General features: G+C 42.5%; 1 protein-coding gene across 2 annotated transcripts; it reads left to right on the top strand.

The window, feature by feature from the left end:
- The first annotated feature begins 544 nt into the window (after window positions 1–544).
- On the top strand, window positions 545–4,300 carry LOC121649698 (beta-1,3-galactosyl-O-glycosyl-glycoprotein beta-1,6-N-acetylglucosaminyltransferase-like). 2 transcript variants are annotated; one of them, XM_042000704.1, is made up of 5 exons: window positions 545–625; window positions 1,873–2,462; window positions 2,550–2,643; window positions 3,365–3,508; window positions 3,634–4,300. In XM_042000704.1, exons 2-5 carry the CDS (start codon window positions 2,155–2,157, stop codon window positions 4,153–4,155), a joined length of 1,068 nt encoding a protein of 355 aa, XP_041856638.1. In that variant the 5' UTR covers window positions 545–625; window positions 1,873–2,154; the 3' UTR covers window positions 4,156–4,300. The 2 variants fall into 2 exon arrangements, with proteins under 2 accessions (XP_041856638.1, XP_041856637.1); XM_042000703.1 differs by having other exon boundaries at window positions 3,104–3,508; window positions 3,634–4,296.
- Window positions 4,301–11,020: the final 6,720 nt, after the last annotated feature.

Below are 11,020 nucleotides of genomic sequence, written 5' to 3'. Positions count from 1 at the left end.
CACACACACACACACACACACACACACACACACACACACACACACACACACACACACACACACACACACACACACACACACACACACTTGTTCAACACAATTTAAATACTGGGCTTTGGTATTGTGCTGCACTTTGATTTAATTTCATTTAAGCTTTCATCTTTCTACTGCTATGCTGTTGCATGGTGCAAATAGAATAGAATAGAATAGAATAGAATAGAATAACCACTTTTATTGTCATTCATAATATACATTAGTTAGTGCACATTTGGAACACAATTTTAATGCATACACTGGCCATGGGACTAGTACAATTGAAAATTTTTAAAACTACATACAGTAAAAACAATACTAAAAACCAAGATTCACATAGATACAAATATAAAATACAGGATAAGTTAGGGTATTGTACTGTGTAAGGGTGTGTGTGAATTGCAATCTTCAACAGGTAAACCCTTATTCTGGAAAAATGCTGACAGGAAGTACAGCAATTTTCAGCTGCTCTTTTTAATACACCAAAGGTGTGTAACACCAGTTGGTGTATGTCAGCTTTGTATTAAACACCCAAGGACACCCAAGCAAACTAAGGAGAACAGATTTATAGACGACTTTGCTCTGACAGCAGGTAAGAGCTGTTTCTATGTTCTGCTGTTTATTTACCAACTACGTGATATCACAAGTTTTTACCACACGCTTCATACATTGCACTATATGTTTATACTACAAATGACTTCTTTCTTTAGCTACATCTTTTTTTTACACTCATCTTATTGATTCATTCATTTGACTTTTTCACTTGTACCGTCACAGTTTTTTTTCTTAAAGAATTCTGTACTCCTGTAACATAATTCTGTAACAAAATAGATTTCTTTAATTTTTTTGTGTTTTGAAGTGACTTTTCTCTTTAATTCCTGTTTAGTCATTAAATAATCAATTATAGTGCACACAAAACAACAGACAAGAGAAGAAAAAACCAAGGTTTGCATAAGAATTTATTCAAATTTAAAGAAATTGAAAGAAGAATCCGTTATTTGTGTACACTTTCTGTGACATTGTAATTGTTGGTTGAAAAACTGGCCCAGCTGGTTTTGTAATGCTGTTTTACTTCCTTTTAGAGTCTGGAACTTCAGTCATGACACAAACATTAACTTATTATGTCAGAAATCTCTCTTGTCTGTGATTATCAGTCTATTTTAGGATATTGTCTGCCTTTGTGCTTATGTATTTTCTTTTGTTGTATTGCACTAAGCTGATAAAAATGTTTTGTTTCTTCTTTTGTCTCATCCTTTTATGCAATATCCAGGAAAATGAGAAATTAAATTACTTTGATACTCTTTGGATTTGTATATATAATAGATATTTAGAATAAATGTGTATGTTTTTACATACGTGGTTTTTAAGATGGGGTGTTCAAGCTAATATTTTTAAGAAGTCAAAATTCCTTTGAACCACTGTCCACTCCATTTGTGGTCAGAGAACAGGGAATGGATAGTTTCATATGCTCTTTCAATTATTTGTTAATCCAGTGACAAGAAGACAGGCTTACATGTAGACTGATAAATATGTATATTTCTCTTGTGCAAATTATTGCTTTTTCAGACTATTTTCATTTTTGTTAATTTGCCCTTTTTGAAGATATTAGTAATTCTGCACTAACAATTTATGGGTGTCTGTAATTCTGACACTACTGGGTTGACAGAAAGGTAGAAAAAAAACTTAGAAAGATATTGCTAGTCTGGCAAAATCTTTCTTTATTCTGTTATGTACTCATGTTTTGACTGATATTATTATTTATTAAAGTATGTATATTAAAAAGAATGGAAACATTGCTGGTTAGATATATTGATATTATTTTTCTCATATTCCTTTCAGGAACTATAACATGTGGAGTGAATAATTCGCCTTCATTAGTAATGAAGGGAACTTTGGACAACCATCTCTACTGACACCAGAGGACAAAGCATCTATCAGACATTTTAACATAAGTTCTAAATTCACACAAGTCCATGTTAGTCACTTTATGTGTCCTATTATTCTATTTATGTATTTAATCATTTTAGACACATTTTTTTATAGAATGTGTCTGAAAAATTAAATATAAAGGCTTAAACTATTTGCAACTGGACTACATGCAGAAGTCACACATTTAAAAACATGCAGTTTCTGAGACGAGGTTGGCAGGTCCTGCTACTGAGGATCACTGTTGTGGTGGGATCACTGTGGATGATATTTCTTGTCAGTCAGCTGGATAATGGTTGGACATCTGCCCGCTTCCTTGAGTACAGCTGGTTAGAATATGCAGATGATGATGGTAGCCCAGAAAAAGAGTACAACTGTCCAGCTATCCTGCTGGGAGAGCGGGAGGCGGTAGAGCAGGCCAAAATACTGACTATCACTAAACATTTCCGCAAGAGTATTCAGATCCCTGATGACTATTATATTAATGCAACGCAAGATTGCAGGTGAGTTGCATCAAGACACAAGTTTCTGTAATGTAATATTATTAAACAAAGCATGTATTAATATGCTTTTTTTTTTAAATTTAACAGGGCTTTCAAGTTAAGTAGGAAATATGTAACATTCCCATTAAGCAAGGAAGAGGAGGACTTTCCTCTGGCTTACTCTATGGTTGTGCATCACAAGGTAGGAAAATTCTGAAGTGTTCATTTAACTTAAAAGGGGGTAAAAAATAAAAACAGGCTAAATCTATACAGTAAGTCTAAAGGATTTACTGTTGTCATTAATTAAAGAGGAAAATTAAACATTTTACAGAAAGGTGTCGTATGTCACATAACATATCATGTTCTGTGTGCTTCTGAAACAAGTTTGGAAACACAACACACATGATAATGACTGGTCTTTTATGTTTCAGAGTTGTATAGATCTAATGAAAGACTTTGTTGTGTTGCATTATAGAAAAAAAGATCCACTAATTATGTCTCGTATGAGACTGAAAATGTGCAGCTGCAATTGTTTCAGTTATCATTTAATTGTACTCTCGGTGGGAATGCCCCTTTTAATGCATCTACATGTAAAGCAATGACATTTTAAAATATATACATAATATATCAACAATTTAACTTCAATTTTTCTTTAATTTTAGGTGCAGAACTTTGAACGACTACTGCGGGCGATTTATGCACCTCAAAATATTTATTGTGTTCATGTGGACAAAAAATCAGAAGCTTCTGTCTCCTCTGCCATCAGTGCTATTGCCTCCTGTTTCCCCAATGTCTTCCTGGTCAGCCAGGCTGAGAATGTGGTCTATGCTGGCTGGCCACGTGTCCAAGCTGACCTTAATTGCATGGCTGATCTCTATAATGCCAGCACAAAGTGGAAATACTTTATCAACCTTTGTGGTCAGGACTTCCCTCTGAAAACCAACTTGGAGATGGTAAGAATGCTGCGCACCCTGAGGGGCGGGAACAGCTTGGAGTCTGAAAGCATGCCTCCAGAAAAGAAGTGGAGAGTGTCATATGTTCATCAGATCGTTAATGGAGGAATCCAGGTAAGTCTTTTGGAGACTATAGATAACGTGGATTGATGGACTAATGGTCATTACACAAACGTTTTGTTCAGACTGAATTAATGACCGATCAACATCATGCTGATTTGCTTCTTTAATGTTTTCAGACGACAAAAGAAACAAAGGATCCACCTCCTTTCAATCTGCCCATCATGTCAGGAAATGCCTACATTGTGGTTAGCCGAGGATATGTCCACAGTGTGTTGAAAGACCATCGAATACGTGCACTGATAGAGTGGTCCAAAGACACTTACAGTCCTGATGAGCATCTCTGGGCAACCATTCAACGAGTCCCTGGTGTTCCTGGCTCTAAGTGGCCCCACCGTAAATATGACATGTCGGATGTAAATGCAATTGCTCGGCTGGTAAAGTGGCAGTGGCATGAGGGGTCAGAGGATTCAGTGGGGGCTGTGTACCCAGAGTGTAAAGGCAACCATGTCAGGTCAGTATGTGTATATGGCGCTGGAGACCTGCAGTGGCTGCTTGAACAGGACCACCTTTTTGCCAATAAGTTTGATGTGGATACTGACCCCATTGCCATCTTTTGCTTGGAGAAATATCTCAGACAAAAAGCTTTGGCCGATTTGGAGTGGTTGGAGATTGTTCCTGGCCTAAATAAGTTATTTTAATTTGTTCCATTAGCTGTTATATATAGTTTAAAGAAAATGCCATGTCTTAAATTATTTACAACTGAAGATCCATTGATTATGAAGATGAAGATAAAGAAACACTTCAAATTTTATCATTCACACTTCAAAGAGTCTCTTAGAATCATATTATACTTGTTTTTGTTATTTCTAAAAAAAAAAAAAAAACTTGTGTGTTAGGGATTAAAATTTTACTAAAGTCTAATTGCTATTACAAAAGGACTGGAAGCTGTTGGTATTGTTGAGAATGTAATTATTTTGTCTTCATGTTATGTGCTTTTACTTGGACGAAGTGCATGCAGAAATGTCCTATAATCTTCAACAGTTCACTTGGGAATCAGGACAGCCTGCTTGATATAGAATAGTCTCATACAGACATCTGTTTGTGAAAAGTGTGTAGACATAATACTCATGAGTTTTCCTGCAGCTACTGTGCGCACTTTGCTGGACAAACTACCAGGGCTGCTGCAGGCAGCGGCCCCCACTATAAACAGCGTAATTATCCACTTAGGGACTAATGACACTGCACGTCGAGAGTCTGAAATTACAAAGTTAGACTTTAAGGATCTCTTTGAGTTTTCATCAGCTTGTGGCAAGTCTGTTTTTATCTCTGGTCCGATTCCCATGCTGGGTCGTGGGGTCGGTCGTTTTAGCAGGATTTCATCGCTCCACTCATGGCTCCAGCACACCTCCTCTACTTACAACTTTGGTTTTATTGACAACTTTAATCTTTTCTGGACTCGTTCGGCCTTTTTCAGGGCGGATGGTCTCCACCTCAATTCACTAGGGTACCGGTTTTTAACTTACAACATCATCTATGCTGTTCAGACTCATAAACAAAATTGACTTGAAACCCCCGCTGCTCCCACTTCACCCCCTCCCCCCTCATTGGTACCCCCTCAACCCAGTTCCCCATGCAGCCCTCTTCAACACAGGATCACTGTCATCACCAACCTGCGCCCCTACAGGCAGTTCATCCCCAGAGAACCTTCTCCTCCCTGCCTTATCACCGTTCCTCTCTGTCCCTCATTATCCCCTGCTCCCTGCTCCACTCCAATAAACATTGGACTTTTATATATCAGATCCATCAACAACAAAACATTCATTTGCCACAATTTTATTACTAGCAATTACTTGGACTTTTTGATTTGAACAGAGACCTGGCTAACTCAAGGAGACTGCACACCACTTACTGAAGCAACCCCCCCGACTACTCATTCTTTCATCAACCAAGACTGTCCGGAAAAGGAGGGGGGTGGGGGGGGGGGGGGGGGGGGGGGGGGTGCTGCCATTTTTAAGAACAACTTACCATTTTATCTTTTATCTTTATAGACCCCTGAAACCCAATAATGCTTTTATTCAAAAACTCTCTCATCTGTTATCCCAGTGTATGGCCCTCTACAACAAAGTGTTGATTCTTGGTGATTTTAATATTCACGTCTGTTGCCCTTCTCACTCTTTTACTTCTGATTTTATTGAAATTATTGACTCCTTTAATTTAACGCAAGCAGTTCACTTTCCCAGTCACTCTAAGGGCCATGCACAGGGCAATTTTTCAACTAAGGATATCTGTGTGCCAGATCACAAAGCTGTTTTATTTAATGTTATCCAAAGTCTATTACTCAGGGTTTACCTTTCCAATCTCGTGTTTTTAACTCCTCTTCTGCCTCTAGGTTTTCTCAACTTTTTACCCCATCTTCCTCGACTGCTCTTAACACAGATTTTAGCCTGGTAGAGCTGGTCTCTTCTTTTTATCAAAACTTAAACTCTATTTTAAATATTGTTGCTCCTTTTAAAGAGAGAAAGCCTAACTTAATTACCTAACCCTGGCTCAATGAACACACCCAATTGTTAAAGAGGATTTGCAGGCAAAATGAGAGAAGATGGAAAAAGTCCAGGCTAAATGTATTTTATCTCGTATGGAAAGAAAGTCTTAAATCCTATCAACAAGCAGTCAAAGAAGCGAGGACAGCTTTTTATTCTAACATTATTACACAAAATCAATCCAATCCTAGAGTTTTATTTAAGATTTTAGACTCAATTACTAACTCCCAGCCCTGTCATTTTAATGATGCATCTACAGAACCGTGTGAATTGTTTTTTTTTTTGGTTTGTTTTTTAAATCACTTTGTTAAAAAGGTCAGTGACATAAGAAATCAAATAATTGCTCCGAGTCACACCATTACTGTAAGAAGAGAATTTCCCAAGTGTTTTAATTGTTTTACTAATTTTACTCATTTATCCCTCTGTCATACCCACCAAATTCCTCAAAGGTGTTTTTAGCACAGTTGGGCCCAGCATTTTATCTATCATTAACCTGTTCTTGTCAGAAGGTGTTGTCCCTCCTTGTTTTAAACATGCTGTGGTCCAACCTCTAAAAGCCTAATTTAAGCATTGATGATTTTAACAACTTTAGACCAATCCCAAAGCTTCCCTTTTTATCCAAAGTTTTAGAGAAAGTTGTTTCTAATCAGATTTTAGGTTTTATAAATGGAAATGACATCTTTGAAAAATTTCTGTCTGGTTTTAAAGCACTACACAGCACCGAAACAGCTCTCCTCAAAGTCTCTAATGAGCTTCTTTTAGCCTCAGATAGAGGAGAGGGCAGCATTTTAATTCTTTGAGACGTGAGTGCTGCATTTGATGCCGTTGATCATGCTATTTTAATTGATCATCTTAAAACCTGGGTTGGCATCACAGACACTGCACTTGATTGGTTTGACTCTTATCTTTTAGATAGAACCTTTGCGGTCACCATAGGTAATTTTACTTCCTCCTCTGCCCCCATTGCCTGTGGAGTACTGCAAGGTTCTATTCTAGGTCCCATTCTGTTTTCTATTTATATGCTTCCCCTAGGACACGTTATAGCCCGCCATAACATGTCCTTCCATTGTTATGTGGATGACACACAGATATATATATATATATATATATATATATATATATATATATATTTTGTTTGTTTGTTTTTTTAAATAGTTTTTTATAAGTTATTTTGTTTAAATACAAGATAACAAATTCATCAAACAATATCAACTTAGGCATTAGTGCACACAGCTTATTCAGTATTTGGTTGAGCCAAAGAGCTGGACAAATCTTTCTAACTCTTTCTGTTGAGTAGAAGAGTTAAGCTAAGTGCGGAAATGCTCCTTAAATAACTGAGTCTTTAGCTTGCTCTTAAAAGTGGATAAGGACTCTGCGGATCGGACAGAGTTTGGTAGATCATTCCGCCGTGTGTTCAGTCAGGTAAGATCCTGCCTGAAACAATGAGACATTTAATAAAACTATAAGGGAAGTTTGCACTGCACTGTTTGCACTTCGTGCGACCTTGACTGGATAAATGCTTCTTGAGAAAATATGAGCATTTAAGTTCAATATTATTTTATTGACTCATCCACCATCTAATATGGCAGCATAGTATAGATCAGTTACAGCAGTTAAATGTAACCTGCCAGTTCACAGCACTTTGACAACAGAAAAGGTGAACAGTCTGTTGTAATCCTGGTTACTTGTTATCCACTTGGCTTTTATTTTTATTTTTTAATTTAACCTCAGGGTCACTGTCTGCCTGAAAGAATATATTGGCCCATATAAAACAGCATAGAATATATGTTGTATCTCAAAATGATCTTGCAGGAGTGGTGTGCAAAGCTATAAAATGACACGGCCTGCAGCCGCGGTACCAGGAAGCGGACCCAAAAGCAGAACACTCAGACAGCCGGGAGAAAGGTGCGACAATGTTTATTAATGATAAGTGTTGGTAGCTTGATCCAGGTCCGGGCAACTCTTTGTGGAGGGGTGAACCAGGAGATGTTATCTGTGGATGGTGTTGTGAGCTTGGTTGCAGGCAGGGCGAGCAGGCAGGCAGGTAGCTTGATGTGAGGAGTAGTCCAAAATCCTGGGTGCTGAGGTTAACTGAGGGGATCAAGGTCTTAGTCTGTAGAAAAAATGACAAGGTCAATAATCCAGGAGCAAAGCACAAATAGATCGTAGGTAGAGGCCTGATTACCACGCTTCATTGAATGACAATCTGGCGAAGACTGGAGCTCCTGCATGACTCTAAATAGCCAGCTCTTCTCCCGGCTAACGAGCCCGCTGATGAGCTGCAGGTGGTGTCAATTGAGGCTCCAGCCTCCGCCCTCCGTCCCCATGGCAACCTGCTCAACCCAACCTGCAAACTCACACACACAGCCATGACAGTACCCCCCCCTCAAGGGACGCCCCCAGGCGGCCCAACAGCAGCACGCCGCCGGGAGCGGCGGAAAGCAGCCACCAAGGCAGGGTCCAGGATGAACCGCCGGGGAACCCAAGACCGCTCCTCCGGACCATAACCAACCCAATCCACCAGATAGTGGAACCCCCGGCCGCGGCGGCGAACATCCAGAATGCGGCGGACCGAGAAGGCCGGAGCGCCACCCACGACCCGGGCGGGCGGAGGGGGCCTGGCCGGAGGGCACAAAGGACTGGACAGGACGGGCTTCACCTGGGACACATGGAATGTGGGGTGGACACGCAGCGAAGAGGGGAGCCGGAGCCGGACCGCAGAAGCACCCACCAGGGAGTCGATAGTGTAGGGGCCAATGAAGCGAGGAGCTAGCTTAGGAGGCACATCCTTCAGAGGGACATCCCTGGCAGACAGCCACACCTTCTGACCAGGCGAGTAGACGGGAGCCGGTCGACGGCGACGATCAGCATGGCGTTTGGTGCGCTCCGCCGTGCGCAGCAGGATCGCCCTAGTCCGCGTCCAGACCCGCTGCGCCCGTTGCAGGTGATGCTGCACGGACGGCACGTCCAGTTCCCGCTCCTCCGTGGGGAACAAAGGAGGTTGGTAGCCCAAGGATGCCTCGAATGGGGAACAACCAGTGGCCGATGACGACAGGGAGTTGTGGGCGTATTCCACCCAGCCCACATAACGGCTCCAGGTGGAGGGATTGTCGGACGCGACACACCGCAGGGCGGCCTCCAGCTCCTGATTCAGCCGTTCCGTTTGTCCATTAGACTGGGGGTGATGACCAGAGCTTAATGACACTTTGGCCCCAAGGGCAGTGCAGAACGTCTTCCAAACTCTGGACACAAACTGAGGACCCCTGTCGGACACGATTTCGGCGGGGATGCCATGGAGACGGAAGACGTGGTTCACCAGAAGGTCCGCAGTTTCAGTGGATGTAGGCAGCTTGTCTAGGGGAATGAAATGTGCAGCTTTAGAAAACCGGTCCACTATGGTGAGTATGGTGGTTTTACCTTGGGATGGCGGCAAGCCAGTGACGAAATCAAGTGAAATATGCGACCAAGGGCGTCCTGGGACTTCCAGTGGCTGGAGCAATCCTGATGGTGGTTGGTTGGAGGATTTACTCCGAGCGCAGACTGTACAGGCTGAGACGTAATCCCTGGCGTCCCCTGCCAAGGATGACCACCAGAAATGCCTTTTGACCAGATTTATTGTTCTTTGAATGCCTGGATGACAAGCAAACTTGGCGGTATGTACCCAGTGCAGAACGGCAGAACGAGCGGATGTGGGCACATATTGGCGGTTGGGAGGACCGTTCCCGGGGTCCGGGTCCATGCGTAGGCCTTGGCGTATCTTGTCCTCAATCTGCCATGTGACCCCTCCAATGACCACTGACGGAGGAAGAATGCGTGCTGGTTCAGTGGAGTCCCTATTCGTGGCGTGGATTCTGGACAAGGCGTCGGGCTTAGTGTTCTGGGATCCTGGGCGGTAGGAAATGGAGAAGTTAAAACGGTTGAAAAACAGTGACCAGCGTGCTTGACGGGCATTCAACCTCTTGGCGCTTCGTAAATACGCCAGGTTTCTGTGATCTGTCCAAACCAAAAAAGGATGTTGAGCTCCCTCCAGCCAGTGCCGCCACTCCTCCAAGGCTAGCTTGACAGCCAACAGCTCCCTGTCGCCCACATCATAGTTCTGCTCAGAAGAGGATAATCGTCTAGAAAAAAAAGCACAAGGGTGTAATTTATCCCCCTTACCTGAGCGCTGGGACAACACCGCCCCCACCCCGGAATCGGAGGCGTCTACCTCAAGGACGAACTGTCGGTCAGGGTCTGGTTGAACCAGAATGGGAGCCGAGATGAAACGGTCTTTGAGGGTGCTGAAGGCCTGTCCTGCCTCCGGGGTCCAGATGAAGGGGAGCTTAACTGAGGTCAACCTTGTGAGAGGAGCCGCCACCATGCTGTAGTTCCTAATGAAACGTCGGTAAAAATTTGCGAACCCAAGAAAGCGTTGCAGTTCCTTCCTGCTGGTTGGTGTGGGCCATTCAGCCACTGTCCTGACTTTGGAGGGGTCCGTCTTCACCTGCCCGCCCTGGAAGATGTATCCTAAGAAGGAGATTGAGGAAACGTGGAAGTCGCACTTTTCAGCCTTGACGTACAGGCGGTTCTCCAACAGTCGTTGCAGGACCAGACGCACGTGCTGTTGGTGCTCTGTGAGGGATCGAGAGAAAATGAGTATGTCATCCAGGTACACGAAAACAAAGTGATGCAGGTAGTCACGTAAGACATCATTAATTAGGGCCTGGAAGACGGCTGGAGCGTTTGTGAGCCCAAAAGGCATAACCCGATACTCAAAGTGACCGAGGGGAGTATTGAAGGCTGTTTTCCATTCGTCTCCCTCTCGTATCCGGACTAAGTGGTAGGCATTTCGTAGATCCAACTTGGTGAAAATCCTGGCCCCCTGGATGGGTTCAAAAGCAGATGATATCAGAGGTAATGGATATTTGTTTTTGATGGTTATGTGATTCAGTCCTTGATAATCAATACACGGCCGCAGGGTTTTGTCCTTTTTCTGGACGAAGAAAAACCCTGCACCGAGGGGAGAAGATGAAGGTCTGATGAG

The sequence above is a fragment of the Melanotaenia boesemani genome, chromosome 11 (genome assembly GCF_017639745.1).
Source record: "Melanotaenia boesemani isolate fMelBoe1 chromosome 11, fMelBoe1.pri, whole genome shotgun sequence".
Lineage (NCBI taxonomy): Eukaryota > Metazoa > Chordata > Actinopteri > Atheriniformes > Melanotaeniidae > Melanotaenia > Melanotaenia boesemani.
The sequence above is the reverse complement of the archived record's forward strand: the minus strand, read 5'-3'. Positions and strand labels throughout refer to the sequence as shown.